The 19,326-nt window shown below is 39.7% G+C and overlaps 2 protein-coding genes across 3 annotated transcripts; one reads left to right on the top strand and one right to left on the bottom strand.

Annotated features, from left to right (window-relative positions):
* Positions 1-5,054: 5,054 nt before the first annotated feature.
* On the top strand, positions 5,055-8,394 carry HSBP1L1 (heat shock factor binding protein 1 like 1). The gene is made up of 4 exons (XM_040548537.1): positions 5,055-5,539; positions 5,967-6,033; positions 7,054-7,148; positions 8,092-8,394. The coding sequence occupies exons 1-4, from the start codon at positions 5,360-5,362 to the stop codon at positions 8,095-8,097; spliced, it is 348 nt and encodes a 115-aa protein (XP_040404471.1). The 5' UTR covers positions 5,055-5,359; the 3' UTR covers positions 8,098-8,394.
* A 1,115-nt stretch (positions 8,395-9,509) lies between these two features.
* On the bottom strand, positions 9,510-18,694 carry TXNL4A (thioredoxin like 4A). 2 transcript variants are annotated; one of them, XM_040548536.1, is made up of 5 exons: positions 18,444-18,593; positions 18,090-18,263; positions 16,868-16,945; positions 11,257-11,360; positions 9,510-10,175 (listed from the first exon to the last, which is right to left on the bottom strand). In XM_040548536.1, the coding sequence occupies exons 4-5, from the start codon at positions 11,298-11,300 to the stop codon at positions 10,004-10,006; spliced, it is 216 nt and encodes a 71-aa protein (XP_040404470.1). In that variant the 5' UTR covers positions 11,301-11,360; positions 16,868-16,945; positions 18,090-18,263; positions 18,444-18,593; the 3' UTR covers positions 9,510-10,003. The 2 variants fall into 2 exon arrangements, with proteins under 2 accessions (XP_040404470.1, XP_040404469.1); XM_040548535.1 differs by lacking the exon at positions 16,868-16,945 and having other exon boundaries at positions 18,444-18,694.
* Positions 18,695-19,326: the final 632 nt, after the last annotated feature.

Genomic DNA, 19,326 nt, shown 5'->3' with positions numbered 1-19,326 from the left:
TGCCTCACCAGTGTGGTGGGACACAGGCAGATCCTTACCTGTCACACGTTTTTTTCTTCAGGAAAGCTCCATCTGGCACCTACAATATCCAAGCATAAGAAGCAAGACTGCAGGGTGATTTGAATGTAAACTCCAGATCTGGTGCCAGGTGTGCCACTGGTGGGCCACAGGGACAGACATTGTTCCCTTTTCCACTGTGGATTTGTCCTCCAGTCCCCTCCTGCAGCAGTTCAGGACAGGAACAAATGCTCCTCTACCATCACTGCTCAAGGACAGTAGGAACAAGGTTGGAGCAGAAAACAGCACAAGTAGCATCTTTTACCACCCATGCCTGAGAAAGAGAGCTCGAGATTTCTGGATTACAGCATAATAGTTTGGTCAACAGCAGCTAGACAGGTGATTTCACGCAGCTACAAGTTATACAAAACTCTTCTCACAGCCAAAGGACACTACCACTCCAGTCTCCATAGCCGAAGCATCTGCAGGTGGGCGTTCTGCTCCTCCTACAAACGCGCATTTATCCCCAGTGCAGAATACTTAGAGAGAAAACTATACCCTATTTTCTCTTACGGTTACTTGGTGATACATGACACCCTACTTCCCACAAGGAACTTCTCATAAAGAATATCTTTAACCCTGACAGTTTTCTTTCTGGAGAAATTTGTAGAAAGGGGCTGAGTGAACAAGCTTCACATTTAGGGGATTCATGAGCAGCAGAAACAAAAAGCAACAACCTTGTTGAAGGCAGAACGTGTCAATCAGAAATCAGGTTTCCTGACCACCGGAATTACCCCTTTCTCCTCAGAGACGCAGAACTTGAGATTTGAAACATGCACAAACACCCAGGTTTTTAATCTTCACCTCAAATGACTCACCTTTCAAAGAAGTGTTAGATCTGCCAGACACTGCTGACCTCAACTGCTCTTCTCCATGCCTGAAGCATTTGCATTTCACTCACCACACCTTTCCATACTTTCAAATAACAATAACGTTACTTCTCCTGATGTTACCAGATGAAAGAAAACTGATGCCTTCACCAGTGAGTATTCCAGCGGAACATGTTTTCAGTGAACTAGATTATGCCGAGTCAAGAGAAATAAACATTCACAGCTTGCAAGAACCACCAGCTACATTTAGGATTTCAACATACAAAATCTGATTACCTAGCAATGACAGATGTTTTTTCTGCATATTATATCCTTCCGAACAATGACTGCAAACTGTGATGTAATAGAGACTTCCTAAGAGACAGGGAAAGACCAAGAAAAGCACAACGCAAACACCCAACTGTCCAATTTGGTAGCAGAAATAGCACATCTGTGGTGCAAGAACTAGCTTGTACCTAGACCACTTCTCTTCAGAATAAAATTTTAACAATTGCTCGTGCCTGTGCCACCCTCCCAATAAAAAATGCAAAACCCCCAAAAGCTGCAGCGTGATTTGCATATCGCCTTCTGATCTACAGTATGACAAGCTGCTACCACACCTTGGTGTCCCAGGAATGCTTGCTTTCCTGTCTCCTTCTAAGATTAAATTTCCTGATCTCTTTCTTACCAAACACATGTTTGGGTTGTTTTTTGGTGTTTTGTTGTTGTTGGGAAGCTCTCTCTCCATCACCACCACTGCTCCAAAGCAGCCTTGAGCCAGACATGCTCCAAGTATACGACTGAAGGATTCCTGACTCCTGTTATATAAAATCTCATTTGTCAGCAAAGAGGAAAGGGAAGGGGAAGGGACTTTACATAACACCTGAACAACAAGAATAATGCTTTTACTTTTTTTTTTTTTTTAACTTTTCTACAAAACAATTCCTCTCTCTCCCCACACTGCGGGCTTTTACAGCATGGTGTCTTATAGTAATGGCATTGACAGAATGTAGAATTGTAAATGCTTAAAAATATTTTTACTTCCTGTCTTGCTGCCCAGACATCTCCTTCCAGAATGAGAGGGACTGGAATTTCCCTAGGAAAGAGCAAGAAGTATGCTCTGGGTATCATAAAAGCACAGTTTGAAGAGTTCATAGTACAGGCCTACAATTCTGAAATAGGATGTAAGAAGATGGCTCCCCAGTTTCTAGGTCAACCCATTTTTATTTTTATTTCATGCGCTTCATACCAAGGACATTTTTAAATTGACAGAGACTAAAGTCCAAGACTTTTTCTGAAAGAAAGTAACATAGAGCCTATTTTGGATGGTAATTGAATTTACATTGTCAAATCTCTTCCTCTCTCTGGCCCCCTCAAGATCTGTTTTTGTATTCATTACCAACATCAACTTCCCTTTTAATAAATGAATTGTTCTTTACTTATTGGAGTAAGTACTCATAAATACTAGTAGCACTGGCTATTTATGGGTTCTCATTTAAACCTATGCCTTTGAAACCAATAAAAAAATAAAAACATTTTTGCTCAGGTTCTATTAGCCCATGAATGCACTCCTAACATGGACAACTCTTTAAAATACAGTTCATTTATATTCCTGGATTTCAGACCCTGGAAATGAATGTAACAGCTCAGCTCTGAAAAATTAAGCCCTGTAAGGAGGGAGAGAACAGTGGACAGCAGGGCCAAGCTGAGAATGCTATTTTAAGTATATTCTTTGCTAAGCAAAACCGTCTTCTGTTTGTCCCCTCTATTCTTAGGTTTGCTGAACTTTGGAACTTTTCCACAACCATTTTTTGGATTTACAAACAGTTTTATTTCTACTCCATAAAAACAGCTTTGTACCAGCCATACACGACTACATGTTTCAGAGTCATAGAATATCCTGAATTGGAAGGGACCCTCAAGGATCATCGTGTCCAACTACTGGCTCCACAGAGGGCCGACCACCGTATGTCTGAGAGCATTGTCCAAACACTTCTTGAACTCCAGCAGGCTCAGTGCTGTGACCGCTGCCCTGAGGAGCCTGTCCCAGTGCCCGACCACCCTCTGGGTGCAGAACCTTTCCCTAACCCCCAGCCTGACCCTCCCCTGTCCCAGCTCCATGCCATTCCCTCGGATCCTGTCGCTGTCCCCAGAGAGCAGAGCTCAGCGCCTGCCCCTCCGCTCCCCTCGTGAGGGAGCTGCAGGCCGCCATGAGGCCTCCCCTCAGCCTGCTCTGCTCTGGGCTGAGCAAACCAAGGGACCTCAGCCGCTTCTCATACCTCATGCCCTCTAGACCCTTCACCATCTTGGTAGCCTTCCTCTGGATGCTAATAGTTTTATGTCCTTATATTGTGGTGTTTATAATTGCACACAGTACTCAAAGGTGAGCACTGTGAGTACACCAGTGCAGAGCAAGACAATCACTTCCCTCGGCCAGCTAGTAATGCTATGCTTGATGCACCCCAGGATATGTTTGGCACTTTTAGCTGCCAGGGCACACTGTTAAACTAACTATTAAATTTATTTATGGAGGCCATAAAACAAAAGAACCGGGGGGGGTGGGGGGGAGGCAGGGGAAAGCATGATGAATATTTCCTTTATTCTCCAGTCTCCTTCACACTTTAAATTGCCCTTCCTCCATTGCTGTACTGGCCGAATATCTTGTGGGTTTTGTTGTTGTTGTTGTTTGTTTGTTTTTTGTCATGACCCCAGTTACCTGCCTCACCAACAAGGAGAACTAGTTGGAGTCTTACCTAGTCATTGCTAAAATGCTGCACTACAGAGGTTTAGTGCAATTCTCACAAGCTTGTTGTTTGTATGATGAATCCTCCATATTTCCAGATGTTTCTGTACATCTGCAAGCTCTTCACCACAAATAGGACTCTACGCCTTTATTCAAGATAGCTTGACCCAAGGAGCCAGAATCTTTTCAACTGCCTCAAGGGGAAAATGCAGCTGCATAAGAGGGAAGCTTACGTAGCTGTTCTGGCAAGTGGGAAAACCAGCAAGACTATTGTTGTTATCTGGAGTAAAAATGCAAAAACAGTACAGCTCTACTATCTACTCTTAAGGGAAAGGAGATCTATCAGCAACTAATAAACACGTAAGAAGCAAAAATTGTTTCTTATTATTTATGCAATAGAATGAAAAAGCTATGTGGATGCAGCGAGTTGCTACATACAAATGCAAAACATATCAACATAGATTTATTTTTCAAATTGTTTTATCTGGAAGACTTCTAGAGCAGTGTGATGCTGCTAGATTACTCAAACTCTGAAAAACTTGCTTGATTTTTCTTTCTACAACAGGAAAGGCAAAGAGAAGAATCTGCAGGAGTAGGAAGATAAGGATGGACAGAGGAGATGCCGTGATTATGGGAAGCAGGTAGCAAAGGGGAGATTTGTTTTGATGCCAGAATCTCACCACAGAGATTACCACTCCCTCCTAAATCAGGGAGGATAAAGTCAAAAAGAAAAACAATTATGTTTATTAAGAAAGATACCAACTAGTAGACTTACAAAAGATAATCCTTCCAGCATTTGAGGTTACTAGCTCAGCAGAGAGAATTATTATGGAGGAAAGCACTGTTACGTATTTGGCACATCTGTGAAAAACAGACTAAGGAAAGCTATTGCCCAACAGTAATATTCTAATTATACAGGCACTGTAAATTGAAAACCTCTTCATTTGCATCAGGCAACAGTTACAGCACCTGGAATACTCTACATACAGTAAGACACCTTTGCAATAGATAGACCGGGAGGTTTTTGTGCTGCAAAGTTGAAAACCATGGATGACCTATGTGCTAGCTGGGCTGCTAGGAAGCAGCACCCAATTCTTGTCAATGCCTTTGGTCCTGTCTGTTTAGAAGTTCTGGTGCAACAAGCTTCAAAGAGCACAGGTATTTGGGCCACTCTGTATTACAAAACTAATTACAAGGAAAAAGGAAACAAACTTAAAAAAAAAAAAAAAGAACTCCGGCCTTATTAATTGACAAACTTTTTTCTTCATTTAAATGATCACTTCTGTCCTGTGAAACTGTAAGACCCCTGAAGATCAAACCCCAATATCCTTATTTATTGCCTTGCACAACTATTTTGGGGAAAAAAAAAAAAAAAAAGAAAAAGAAAAAAAAAAAAAGGAATACCACAGGTAGATAAAATTTAATGATTCTTTAACCAAAAATAGTTGTTTTGTGAGAACATTTATGAGACCATTTTTTCTAGCCTTGCCATACCTCTCAAGTTTTACAGTGTTGAAAGAGCTGAAGAATCACTAGCTCTATCCGTAATGCCTTACAAATAAGTGAACAGAAAGTCCAGCTAGTACTAACTTTGTAGTAGTAGCTACCAGCATTTACTCGATAGTCCTCTCAAAACCATCGAGTCCAACCGTGAGCTCAGACAAACGTGAGGCCAGGCTGAAAGCCAGCCGGGGAAGACACTAATCCCACTCTCAGGTCGGAGCAAGCAACGCCAGCGATTTGTCAGGAGATGAGAAACAAACAAAACCTGCTTCCTACTTCCCACAGCTGCCTGAGAGACACCGACGCGGCCCGGCCCGGCCCCGGCGGGGCGCTCACCTGCCTGGGGAGGCGGGCAGCGGGGCGCGGCGCGGCACCGCGAGCGATGGCGGCCGCCGAGCCGCCGGGCGCGGGGGACCTCCCGCAGCTGGTGAGCTCGGGGCTCGCTCCGGCAGGGAGGCCCTGCGGCCGGCGGAGGGGGGAGGCTTGGGACAGAGGGGGTCGGGGCGCCCACGGTTCGGGGTTGCCCCTCGGAACGCCGGGCCGGGCTGGGTTCCCCCCGGTCAGGCGTCTGCCTCGTATTGGGGCGGCCTCAGCGGGCCCCCCAGCCTGCAGCGGGGCGGCTGCCCTGGAGGAATAGGATGGAGAAAGGCAAAAAGCCCACGGGGCGCGCGGCTTTCCCTTCGGGGAGCCGGGGACGTACGGGGTTTGCGCCTGGGGAGGCCCGCAGTACGAGGGAGGGAGGGAGGGAGCGAGAGCCGCGGCTATGCGAGGGCTGACCCCCGCCGCGCCTCCCTCCTGTACGGGGCCTTGGTGGGACCGTCCTGCTTTTTATCTCATCGTTTCTTTTTTCCTAGGCGGAGAGTCTGCTGTGTCAGCTGCAGGAGAATTTTCAAGCTCTGACTGAAAAGATAACGCTGAGAAATATCCTCTTTTTAATCTGGGTTACTAGTTCTGTGAGCCAAGTTTCGTAACTTCTGGAGGTGTAGTTCCTCCACAGGGTTAGGTTTGCTTTCCCTTCCCTTCTGTGGGTTACCAAATACATGTAAGGAGTTTTGTTGTTGTTTTCTTTTCTTTTTAAAATCAGGATGTGCTTTTTTTTTTTTTTCAGAATATCAAATTAAGATATGATTGATGTTGTTAAGACACCTATAATATGAAGACAGCTGAACTGTACCCTATTTCTTTTTTTCCTTTACTAAGGAAATCCTAAAAAAGATTTTACTAAAAGCCGGATCAGTCCCTGTGAGCTAGTCTCTGTACATCAATTCTAGCTTTCAAGTAAAGTACAGGACAAATTATGTGCAACTATTCTGAAGATACATTTTAAAAAGAGCCATCTTCAAAAATGCATTTAAATTAGTGTATCATTGCATGTCGGTGGGTTAGAAACAACTCTGTTAGGCTCCTGAGTTTGGGAAGGTAAGCACAAATAAAAAAAAAAGGTGTGAAGGGTCACTGAGCTTTCTCATTAGATGTGGTTAACAAGATCTGTCTCTGCTTTCTGAAACTACAGACTCACCACATTTTACTCTTCTGAAACTCCCCACTTTCAGGAAGTTGCATCTTTAGTGTAAGAGAAGAAAAATAAATGTTTAGCAGCAGTTATATTTTGATTATTTATGTTGACCATATGGCATTACCTAAAATAGTTCCTTGGACAGAAAACAATCTTTTACTCAGAAGATACTCCAGTTCGCTCATAGGCAGACAGGAAAGCATTTGAAAACATTTAGAACTTGAATGCTTCCCTGTTTCAAGAGAAAGTAGGATTGTCTTGTTATAAAACAATCTTGTGCTACACCTGTGAGCTTCACCTTGCATTAATGTTGAACACGAGTAAGTAAAAGGCTGAGGCATCTGGAAGAAAGCTCCATATTTTTCTCATAGAAGAAAAAATACAATCATAGCATTCATATTTCTTAGTTATCTTTAACTTCTTACTGGAAGAAATGGGCGAGCGCATTGATGACCTCGAGAAGCACGTTGCTGACCTAATGACAGAGGCTGGGATAGAGAATACCGATGAAGAGTCAAGAGTAAAGAAACTTTACTTTTCCTGTATTATACGTATTTCTACTCAGTTTTGAAGTATGGGCAGCACCTAGCATGAAAGTGGTGTTTATGTATTTACTATACCTGCAGTTACTTGGATTTTAATATATACTGAGAATTTATTTAAAATATTTAAAGTTACCCTGGATTTGTTTTTCCCCAAGAGCCAAAATATGCTACCACTTTTGCAGAACCCAAACTGTAGCTTGCTGTGCAAACTAATCCAAAATACATAAACTGAGGCTGTATATTTGTAAGAAAATGTGTGTGGCTTAAAGCACTCCTGTCCACTATTCCTGTCTCTCAAGTATGCTAACAGATGCGGCTGAGGATTCTGTGGTATAAATTTATGTACATCTCTTTTAAACCTGCTACAGCTTCCCAGTGTGACTCAGAGCACACCTCATAAACACCTTGCCCAGACCAGAGCAATGATTTATTCTTTGCAGCAATGAAATGTGAGGTGGAAGTTAACAAGGACAACTTAAGTACTGTAGTCAAATACTCAGTAGTATGAGTAGGTGGGCTGCATGATAGATTTTATATTGCTGTCTGTTACAAATGATCCCCCCAGATGTATGCCTTAGCTGGTGTTCTTTGGTATTTAGCTCAGCATTGTTTTAGAGTTCCATATGTGCTGATGTTGCCTTCTTCCTCTTGTTGCAGGCTTTACTGATTTAAACCAACTGAGATCGCTTATGCAGTGAAAGACAGAAATGTCTGTAAATATGTTGAAGTAATTTTGGTGTCTATTTATCCTGCCTTTTTTCTGGTGATAAGCTGTGAAATTATTTTTTACAAATATGGAAAGAGTCTCATGAAGATGTATTTAACTGTATATTTAACTGTATAGAGATCTTATTTTATGCTGAATCACATTCATGAATAATTAAACCACTAACCTACTTATTCACTGTTTCTTTGCAGCACTGAAATGAGGATGTGATCAAGAAAGATAATGGGAGAACAGCACTGCAGCGAATGTGTCATTGCTTGCAATCAGTCACAAAAAGTATCAGTGAAAACTAACACACTTGCACCATGCCATGATAGAAGCTGGGTTTATTCATCCAAACTGTAATTCCTGTAATGAGGAATGAACCACGTTTCAGGGGAGGCAAAAACAATATTATGATAGAAAACTGTCCTATACAGCAAGCTTACCAGTCACAAACCTTTTCAATGTAGAAAGTGTATTTCATTTAATATTAATATTAAAATTTTCATCATATTTCTTTGTTGCATTTTTAAGTGTTCTCAGAATAACAAGCTCCTTCTATGACAATGCTTTTCCACTTGCATGTGCCATTTTGATGCTCAAATTCTTCACATTAGAAAATGAACCCAACTGTACCAAAGTTGCCATCCACTAGACTAGTTTGTTGAAATGGTTTATAATCTGAGTACCAAAATATTTATGGCCTAACCATATTACAGTGTCTTGCTAAAATCACATGGATTGAGATCACACTGTAGATCAGCCTTGCTATCACTGGGAAGACAAAGTATAAAAACTCTATCTCTATGGATAAGCCTGTAAGCAACTGGCAATACAGAATATGCAACCAAGTCATTAATGAATTGTGTGTGCTTAGACAGTAACAGAGTAAATTTTCTATTTAGGTTTATGGCAACTCTAAGAATAACTAGACTTAATTCCATTCTTTAACATTGTGTACTAAGCTAGTTTGATAAAACCTTTGAAATAGTTTGAATAGTATTTACTTTCCTGTCAAGAATGGACAGCAGAAGTAGAAATTCTGTTTTGAACACTTCATTTTGTGACAAACTGGATTCAAAATACACATACCTCATTTCTTGCACAGTCTGGCTTGCTTTTCATTAATTCTCTAAATATTCATGTATCAGTTTAAAAAAAAAAAAAAAACAAAGAAAAGCCAATAACAAAAAGCAAACAACAAACCAACAGTGACTCCACTACTGTGAAACTGAAGTTACCAGAAACACGTATGGAAACTTCAAAATCCATACCACAGTGGAATCCAATCCAAGTTTCATGAGTACATGAACACTTCCCTCTACCATTAGACAAATTCAGCTCTAGAGAAAGCACAGTTCATCCTTTCTTCAAGCATCAACTATGCAACCAGCTCCAGAACTGAAATTACCCTTTAGATCAGAATCTACTATGACGTATTTCAAATGACTAGCATACATAATCACCATGAAAAAGAAATTCCACCATCACAACTTTATTAAGTTGATTGAGGGGTGGGGGATCACTGAAGATGTATTTATTTAGCTTTGTTAAATATTAACAAATGCACCTTAATATATTCCCTTTTGTTACTGGATACAAAAGACCAAGACGCTATGCAAGAAAATCCACAAAAAAGTGACAAGCCTTTATCTTTAAGATTATGATTTTGCATCCAATTACATTTGTTTTCATTCTCAACTTTAAAGAACATTAAGGCAAATCACTGGACCTCGTTTTATTCTTCTTAAAAAAAGCTATACTATAATTTTCTCAGGTATTTATGTAACAAAAGCAAGCAAAGACAGTTGAAATGTTTTTCTACAAACAGGCTTTTTGTGTACAAAAATGCATCATACCAAAAGGTCAACACAGAGTAAATGTCAAAAAAAAAATACAGCTACAGTATTACTGCAGTCAGACAGTTCCAGGATTTGTCTTCTACCTTTTCAAAACAAAATTCAAAGCTTTTAAATAATTCAAATATGCTCAAAGTTGAACGATTTGAGGTTTTTTCCGTTTTTTTTTTTGTTTTAAATAGACATATCTATAGTACGCACATACACAATAATAAATTTCAGTAGATGCAGGGCTAAAAGAAAAGGCTGCCCCAAAGACGTGTCAGTATCTGTATTTAGTGGAATAATCTTTTGGTGATACCACCAAGCCTCGACCTTTTCGGGCTCCTCTATAAACAGTTTCTATAATGTCAATCATCTCTTGCTTATCTTCCATTGCCCAGTTGATCTTGTTGTTATTACCTGTACCTAAATCAATCATGATGTGTTTGTTCCTTTACAGGGAGAGAAGAAACCAAACAGGTTAATAGAGTTACAATTCAAAAAGAAACTTTATCTATCCCCCTAAGAATGCTTTGTAGATTTCAAAAGAAGCCTTATAACAATGAGGTTATAATAAGTGTCAAAGAAAAGGTATCCGCTCCTGTCACCCTCAAATTGACGTTTTATTGCCTATTCCTAAAGCTAGAACAAAGACTGCAAACATGCTCCCACAACAAGAATGCTACTCAATACAATTATTCTTCAGTATATTCCTTATTATTTGTATTTCTTTCCCACTACTATCTAACACAAGAATCCCACACTTACCAGTAGTATGTTTTACACCAAAGTGGGTGCCATAGCTCGAGAAATTTTAGTACTTTGGGTATATCTTTAGAGCAAGTTTGACAAGGTTGACTCCTATATTACTGCAGCATGTGTTTTTTTTTAAGAGAGTTACAACTTTTTTTAAGAGTTAAAAGTTTAAGAGTTTTAAGAGTTTTAAACTTTTTTTAAGAGTTACAACAACAATAGTGTTTTTTTCAAGAGTTACAACAATACCCAAAGCATAATAAAAACAGTTTTCACTATCACTAATTTGTGCTTTATCATCAAAATACTGTTACTATGCTAATTGGAAAACAAGTCATTTGCCTATTCAATCGTATAATACTAGAATGGTTTGGATTGGAAAGGACCTTAAAGCTCACCTATTTCAACCCCTCCCCCCCACGACAGGCAGGGACACCTTCCACTGGAGCAGGTTGCTCAAAGCCCCATCCACCCTGACCTTGAACACTTCCAGCGATGGGGCATCCACAACTTCTCTGGGCAACCTGTTCCAATCCCTCACTACCCTCCCAGTAAAATTTTCTTCCTACGTCTAATGTAAATCTACGTTTCAGTTTAAAGCAATTACCCCTTTTCCTATGAGTATACTCTCTGATAAAGAGTTTGTTCTTTTCTAGAGCAACATAAACAAACATAAGCATCAGTATGCTGATATGCATTTGGAAATGATCTATAGTTCTACTGAGACACTGTACTAAAGACACATTCACAGCTGAGTTATATTCTAAAACCATCATGTACCTGAAGAAAAACATGACTGTACAGGGATCGTACAATTCATACATCTTGTTGAAGTCTGGTACTTCGGTGATATCCACAAGATAAATAACAGCAAAGTTTTTTACCTAAACAAAAGAAACAGGAAATACAAAAGCAATATATATTAACAAGCCTTTGATTAATTGTATTAGTGATTAAAAGACCTAGGCTTTCATAATTGCAATGTTTATTTTTACAGTAAACACAGTAAAAAAATCACAGTAAACGGTCTTGTCATTCTTTTTAACCACACAAGGACCAATTACATGGAAAATACCCTTAGATACAGCCAACATGTTAATTTCACATCCAGTTTCAAATGCAAAGAGACTATGCTAAATGAACATCCAGAGAAACAAGCCTTTGTATACAGCTGCGACCTTACAGTGACACGCACAGATCTAAATAAGTAACTACTTAAAAAAAAAAAACTGCTGACACATTTTACCCATTTTACACATTTACACATTTTACCTCTGTTGTCAGCTGCCTACACACTTCAGAAAATTAATCATCTAAAAATGTCTTGGTGCCTACCTCCAAGCTTTTTTTCTCCTCTAAACTACCTAATTTAACTAGGCTCATTATAAATGAAAATAAAACCGATAATTTAGTAATAAAAACTAATGTTTTTGACAGTTGTAAAGCTGAAAACAGGAGATTGAAATTTTAATTGATAATGAAAAAATACCCTGATGAGAAGCTGTTCTCTAGGCAATTCTGGTTAAGATAGGTTTTCATTTTCCAGAATTTCTAGATTCTTCCCCTTTACTTTCACAGTGAATGTCTTAATCCCTGAAAGAAAACTGTCATGTTTTTGTTTTCTATACAGAGCATGTTTGACCATAAGGAAGCCTTAGGCCTTAGTTTCTAAACTTAGTTTATACACGTGAAGGTACAGCAGAAGTTAATACATACACATAAATTAAAATACATGACTGCAGGCATCTAGATTACACAGACCTTTAAGGTATATAATTAAATATTCATGCACTGTTCCATGGATGCACTCTGCCTCCATCCTTAGATACAAACACTATCTTCATCCTTCCCATTTGACTATGCAATGCCTGAAATATAACTGGTCTAAGATCTGTGACAATCTTACTGCTTCAAAGTGCTTTTTACTTGCTACCTTTGCTATCTAGCATCTGGAAGTGCTATGGTAAGTGTAATTTCTGGTTGATGTAAAGATGTTTTATTTTAGCCCAGAAAACAGGATTAGACTGCATGAGAAAAATCTTATTCATGGTGTATCCTGTACTTAAACATCCTAGCAAACACCTCAATTGAGAAAGTGTGGAGATGCTCATTCACAAAAAAAAAACAGCAGCACATAGTAAATAAATTTTGACAGACTTCAGAACAGTTTCTGCATTATAAAAAACAATCACACTTTAAAGGTGAAAACAAGTATTATTTTCAAAAATATTTTGAAAATAAGTAGCGAAAAGAAGTCAAATCTCTTCTGGGTTGAAGCACCATTTAAATAGTTTTTATTGTGCTATTATGAAGCCATTTATAAGCTTACATTATTGGTATAATCTAATGAAACCATCCCATTTTAAAAATGTTCCAAACCAGTCAAAAGGTAAAGCCTTAAAAACCCAAGTTAGCCATAGTATCATACTCAGACTAAACATTCTCTGAATTAATTATTCATTCCCATGTCAATTTTACATGAAATATTTCTAACAAACTTACGAGAATGTTCAAAATGAACAATTTGACTGAGAATTGACTGAAGTTACTCTCTGGTTAACCTTAGGAGGCAAAAGACAGGTTTAAAAAAGTAACTTGAAGAGCCTGTTTTAATTTTTTCCTATTATTTCTCCTTCCTTCCTACTGATATTATTAGCATCAGCAGTACAGCTTTACTGTGTGCGGAAATTTCTGCAACAACACAGTAATTTGGCAATTCTTACAAGCTAAACAATCTTTGGACAATTATTTTTAATTTGGAGACAAGAAAATGGTTTTAAGTTGAACCAAGTATTACTACAAGTCTTAAACTAAGATTTTACTTCCAAGAACTTTGTACTTCACATAGTACTAAAACAACAAAACTTTTAAAGTTAGTTTTATATTATGTACATTTGATTTAGTCAAGCTGCTGCAGAACCAGAAATGCTTGTCACTATTAACGAGCCGCAGCAGCATAAGATTTTAGAAAAGAGAACCAGAATTAAAGAGTGTATTATCTTATTTTCTGAAACTCGGATACTTTAAAATTATTAACTAAAAATCACTCAAGAGGACTGTTTCATCTGAATCACCTTTGCACAGCATATATGCAAGTTACCAACATAATCCAAGTATCTCAGACATTAACTGAATCTTCCTTCTCTCCTACATCGAAATAAAAGAAAAAAGGCTATTCACTTTAAAGAAGTGGAACTGATGACACACAGTGGCTTGCTCAAAACCTTTTATGATGTCTAAAGCAGACCTCAAAGCTAGATAAATCACAAATTTTAATTCAGAGGTTTAAAAATTCTATTTTTCCCCGATGTTTCTTAATTTCAGATCTGATGACTAGAATCAAGCACCACAATGAAAAGATACTATTTTACAGCATTTACCCCTCTGAAACCACTTAGCTTCCAATTGCCTTGAAAAAGGATGCGTTTTGTTCTGTACTTGGGCACTGGCTGCCAAATTTACCCATGATATCAGCCTTGCCACAGATCCCTACAACATATGGAACATAAGGTTGGCATTGAGGCCTAAGAATGAAATAAAGAGATAGGTAAGGGGCTAAAAATGGAAAGGGTGATGCAGAAGCACCACAGTGGAACATAATATCTACTGTTCAGTGGCATGCCAGACTGAACAGGCTTGTCACTGAGAGGCATTTTATTTCAACACTAGAGGCAAGCCCTGCAGAACTACTCAAATGTCTCTACACAGTACTGACCAGTTTTACAGCCTGAAGGAGTGCTTACTATCTCAGCCACTGTATTGGAACAAAAACAGTAGTACAGAGCACCTGAGCTACCTTCCCACAGAGCCAGCTTTATTTTCTAAGGCTTGTTTAGCCTAGGCTTTTTAAGCAAAAGCAATTCAAGTCTTTCTGGATTCAAGCTGGCACAGAAGCAGGAGTTCATCTATACTTGAGCTATTAAGTATATGGAGACTTACTCCTTATATCTTAATTTCTCCCCATCCATCGTAACATGAATCCTTGTTCCAGAGAGCTGTCAGCTCAAAACTACATCCCTTTGCTATCATTTCAAGGCAGAACAAGCTTTGCTATCATTTCAAGGCAGCAGTTGCTTAGAAATTCTTTCTTAAGTTTTAACTACATATACGATACGGGGACATCAGAGCAAGAATTAAAACACAACTCTGAGGAGGCAAACCACACTGCAAAAACAGTTAAAGTTGTAACAATTCAGACTCCACTAAGGTACCGAATTTAAACAAAAAATACGCTGTACGATGTGCAAAAATCTTGTGGTGTTTTAGAAGTTGAACACATAACAACCCAAGTTTATTGTGAAAGTACTTAACCTCATAACACACACTGGAATATAAGTTGTTTTCTTCTTTCTGAAGAAAAAAAAACTCCACTGGATCTACCTTCTTTCAAACAGTACCGCTTTCTCAACACCTGAAGATAAAAACCCATTTTCAACAGACAAACGAGAGAGAACTTGTAGGTGTATTTATTTATGACATCCTTTATCCATCTTTCAATTCAAAACTTTGTCTGACAAGACCATTGTAGCTGCTCTCCCTGGGGACAGGAGAGAATAGGGGATAAAAAGCCAGACAGCAACACAGATACAAAATTTTATCAAAACTTATTTTCATAGATTGAGCTTTAATTTTGGTTTTGTTTTGATTTTTTCCCCTTAATTACAGTAGTTTCACATATTAATCTACATTATTCAACAAATATACACAGAAACTAAAGTACATTACTCCTTCACCATAGTTACAGGCCAGTATTTTAATGCTTTACAGAACTGTATCTGTTTCAGTGGACTACTATTAAATCTTTAAATGGAATGCCTCAAGACTATAAAGCAGAGGAATATATAGGACACTTAACATCAGATATAGCTGAACTTAATATACAGATTCTGTAGATCCTGTCTCATACTTAGCTGGTAAATAAAAGATTCAAACACGGGAAAAATCAGATGCCAGATAAAATAAATATCATTTCTCCTGCAAAATTTCATTATCATTCCAATAAATTTAATGCAACATCAGATTGCCACAGCATGACCGAAGACTAGGATGAATTGCAAGGATCACATTAACTTTCTTTGTATTTCTGGTAGAGGTAAAGCCATCTTTTGTTTAATTTCAACTCTCTTGAAGAAGTAAGAAGAAATTTCTCTTGACTTAAGGCCCAAAATGCATACAGCAAATACCTAAAGAAATCTGAGTCAAGAACTAATGTTATATCTTCCTAAAAAGTTTCTAGACCTTTTTTTCATGTTTAGATGTCCTATGGACAAAGAAATCACAGGAAAAAAAAAGAGGAACCATGAATAGCTTTTGCAACAATTGATTCAAGTTGAAGAACCCTAGCAGACTTGCACCACTGAACTGAAAGAGGCTGTAAACACCATTAACTAGAAACTTGAAGGTCTGCGTTGTCGTCAGACAATTTTCTCATTCCAACTATGCTGTAAATTTAGGTGTTAAATTTATATGGTAGAAGACATTATACTACTAAATGTAATGCATAGAGCTAACAATTTTGAAAAACATAGGCATAAGTAAATGGATCAGCTTTGCTCAACTTTAACGATGAACACCAGTAACTATAATGCCAATGTTTTGGGTTTTATTTTTTCCTCCTCTCCTCTCCTTCTCCACCCCCCCCCCCCCCAAGTTTTCCTCTAACTTTAACAGAAAGGCAGAGGTACAACTAATGTTTGAGCAAAAGCCATAGCTGTTCACACTTCTGATTATGGTTAAGTAAACGCAAAACATTTGAACAATCCTCCCTAATGCAACACTCACCCAATACAACCTATTCAGTGAAGTGACCTGGCTTCAAACCAGGGTAGGATTGTATATCATTTTAAAGAAAAGGTAATAAAGAAATTTAGCAGCCAAAGCAAATCATCGCAAGGAATGGGCTTCTGCAATTTTGAGCCTTCTCTGAAGAAAAAAAATAAGGTGTTCCAGGGGAATTTGGTGAAACTCAAGTTCTTAGATTTTTGTTTTGGCTGGGTTTCAACCAAAACATCCATCATCTTAAAATTATTTGTTTTGAAACTCTTTGAAACCATGCCTCTTTTTCATGTTTAACACTGAAAAAAAAAGTTATAGGTTAACTATCAGTGGAATACATTTAAAGGAGAATAATCTGCTTTGTATTTTCATATGGTGTTCTGGTTTCTTTTCCCTAAAGGATTCAAAGAAACAAATAAAAAAGTAAAAACCAACAGAACAGCCCACCTGATTTCATATTTTAAAGTATAGATAATATTACTGCTACCCCCAAATGTTAAAAAAAAAAAAAGTAAAATATGGCTGTGTTTTCTTCAAATATAGCATGTAATTACAGCATCTTAACATTCTGTGTTATTCTCTGTATAAACACCTGTACAATTGAACATTTACTCACTCTTTAAAACAGCAGAGATCCGAATATGGCTTGTAAGCAAGAGGATGAGGAAGGATCTCCCCCTTTAATCTGCCAATTCTGCAGAGGGAGATTTTTAAATAACAAGTTATATTGTTCTTTCATCCCCCAGTCACCCCTACCTGCCAAAATGTCTGCCAAATTGCCAAGCATCCTGCCAAAAGTAAATACTAAAAGTGCTCTCAGACACTCCCACCACATTAAACACAAAAAAAGTCTAAGTTAAACCATGTCACAACTCCTTACTGTATTCTATCACGTCTTCACGTTTCACTACAGACATAGATACTTAACATAGGGATTTTAGAGACAGAAGTACACCTATTTAACAACACCATTAGAATAGAAAGGAGAATACCACAAGAAGATCTATGTGTAAGTTATGGAGTACACATAATTTGACATGAAAATAGCTGACTCCTTTTCCTACCCAAGTTTAATTGTAACCACTCCCAATTCAGATTTCTTGTTTTTTTTTCCTGTGTGATTCAGGTAGAGAAAAGCTCTCGGTTTTCTACACGTATCACCATGCAAAGCCTTTACTAAATGCACAATCAGCTCTGATTTGCCTTTTAAAGCATGTAAACACAGTCTAATTTTTCTTCAATATCTCTTTCTTAAGTGAGAAACGGGCTGTCAGCAGGCATTCAGTTTCTATCTGAAAAACAGCTTCAGCATCTTGCTCCTAAAGTTGATTACAGCCCATGCAACTCAAGAGAGCACCATCTATTTCCACAAAGGATATCACTGATACATTAATCAACACCAGCCAGAACTTCGCCAGGATTTTACCATTTTTAAGCATCAGTATGAATGTAACTTTTAAAGTTAATGGAAGCCTGAAGTTACTACGTACTCTGATTGTAAAGCAATAGTGCTGCATTACCTAGAGCCATGACAGTCCTATTGCCAAGCACTTGCCTCTGTTTGAACGATAACTTTCATTAGGTGATGTTTTATTAACAGTTAGTGACCATGACTTCTGAACTTGCAACGCTTTTCATGACACTAAATGTTATAAACATCAGGGTAGTCGGCAGCTTTAGGAGATGCTCAGGAAAGTGAGCCAAACAGCTCCATTGCTACCTCCCAATGCAGGAATACCTCTCCAGAAACCAAATTACAATCCACCTCAGACTCTGCATAAGCCACTTAAAACACCGAGAGCTGAAAGCGTCCCTCCCGCGGTACAGCTCCGGGTTACCTTCTCGGCAATGCTGTACAACACCTCGTCCATCTTCATGCACGTCGGATCCCAGTCGTGCCCGAAGCGGATGACCACGACTCGGTCCTCTTCCGACAGGATGGCCTGGTCCACCTGCCAGCCGTTGTGTAAGTGCGGGAGCATGTACGACATCTTGACGGGCGAGCGACCGGCCTGCGGGACGACAGGGACCACCCCGGAGCTGAGAGGGGCTCCCCCGACCAAGCGCAGCCCCCCCACCCGGCTGCGGTTCCCGCCCGCCGCCCCGGCCGCTTCCACAACACCCGCGGGGCGCCGGCGGCCACCGCGAGCCCGGGCCCCCCGCAGCCCCTTCGCGGCCCCCCACTCCCTCACCCCGTGGGCGTCCTTCTCTCGGCGGGACCGGGCGGCAGAAGCGCTGCCTGCACGGAGGGGAAATGACGAGAAAAGGCAGCGCTGCCCGGCGCGGCGCTGATAAACGTGCTTCCGGGCCCGGGCTGGGGGTTGGCTGCAGAGATGGCCGAAATGGTGGATGGCTGCTGTGGGGGTGTCCCTGCTGCTTGGAGGCTGCTTGGTCCAGGTGGTTAGGCAGGTTGTGCTGTCTGACAGCCACATCCACAGGCGTCCCCCCTCTCAAGAGGGGTGTGGAGCCGTGCTGGGGTGCCTGGTGCAGCCCAGTAAAATTGAGGTCACCTCAGCCTTCTCCTAATTTCTGCTACTATCACTTTATGGATAGTAAAAACTTCCTGTGCCTCCATTGGATTTGGCCAAGGAGATACTGCAACACAGAGAGCAGCATGTATTTTCTGGTTATGGATTATTTTCTCAGTACATTAATTTGTGACAATAAACATCTTAATGATTGAGCTAGTGATAATTGTGGCTTGAATGCTGGGTGAAAATACAGATATATCGTAACCCTGTGGATCACGACAGCATATACATCTTCTGTGTTTCTTTCCAATATATCTTAACACCACAAGCTAATCCTGTCCTTGGAAGCTGCAGTGCCCTATTCCTGGTACTAGTCATATCAAAGTACCTTATGCCCTGTCTCCTTGTATTGAGTTTACGTGGCAAGGTTTTGGTAGTGGGAGTATGCAGGGGTTGCCCTCTTGAGAAGAATCCAGGAGCTGCCCCATGTTTCAAGGTCCAGTTTCAGCCAGCTCCAAAGGGATCCACAGCTGGTCAGAGCTGAGCCAATAAACGATGTCATTTGTGCCTCTGTGGGAGCAGATTTAAGAAATGGGAAAAAAAC

The sequence above is a fragment of the Cygnus olor genome, chromosome 2 (genome assembly GCF_009769625.2).
Source record: "Cygnus olor isolate bCygOlo1 chromosome 2, bCygOlo1.pri.v2, whole genome shotgun sequence".
Taxonomy (NCBI): Eukaryota; Metazoa; Chordata; class Aves; order Anseriformes; family Anatidae; genus Cygnus; species Cygnus olor.
The sequence above is the reverse complement of the archived record's forward strand: the minus strand, read 5'-3'. Positions and strand labels throughout refer to the sequence as shown.

Bases quoted from the DNA above. Each gene is read 5' to 3' on its own strand.
- HSBP1L1 (XM_040548537.1), top strand. From the start codon at position 5,360: ATGAGAAACAAACAAAACCTGCTTCCTACTTCCCACAGCTGCCTGAGA. The intron at 5,540-5,966 runs GTGAGCTCGGGG...CTTTTTTCCTAG, and splicing joins CGGGGGACCTCCCGCAGCTG to GCGGAGAGTCTGCTGTGTCA. The intron at 6,034-7,053 runs ATATCCTCTTTT...TTAACTTCTTAC, and splicing joins TGAAAAGATAACGCTGAGAA to TGGAAGAAATGGGCGAGCGC.
- TXNL4A (XM_040548535.1), bottom strand. From the start codon at position 18,683: ATGTGGCTGTCAGACAGCACAACCTGCCTAACCACCTGGACCAAGCAG. The intron at 11,361-18,089 runs GTAACCCGGAGC...TCTTTTGTTTAG, and splicing joins TGTACAGCATTGCCGAGAAG to GTAAAAAACTTTGCTGTTAT. The intron at 10,176-11,256 runs GTACATGATGGT...CTCCCTGTAAAG, and splicing joins ACAGTCATGTTTTTCTTCAG to GAACAAACACATCATGATTG.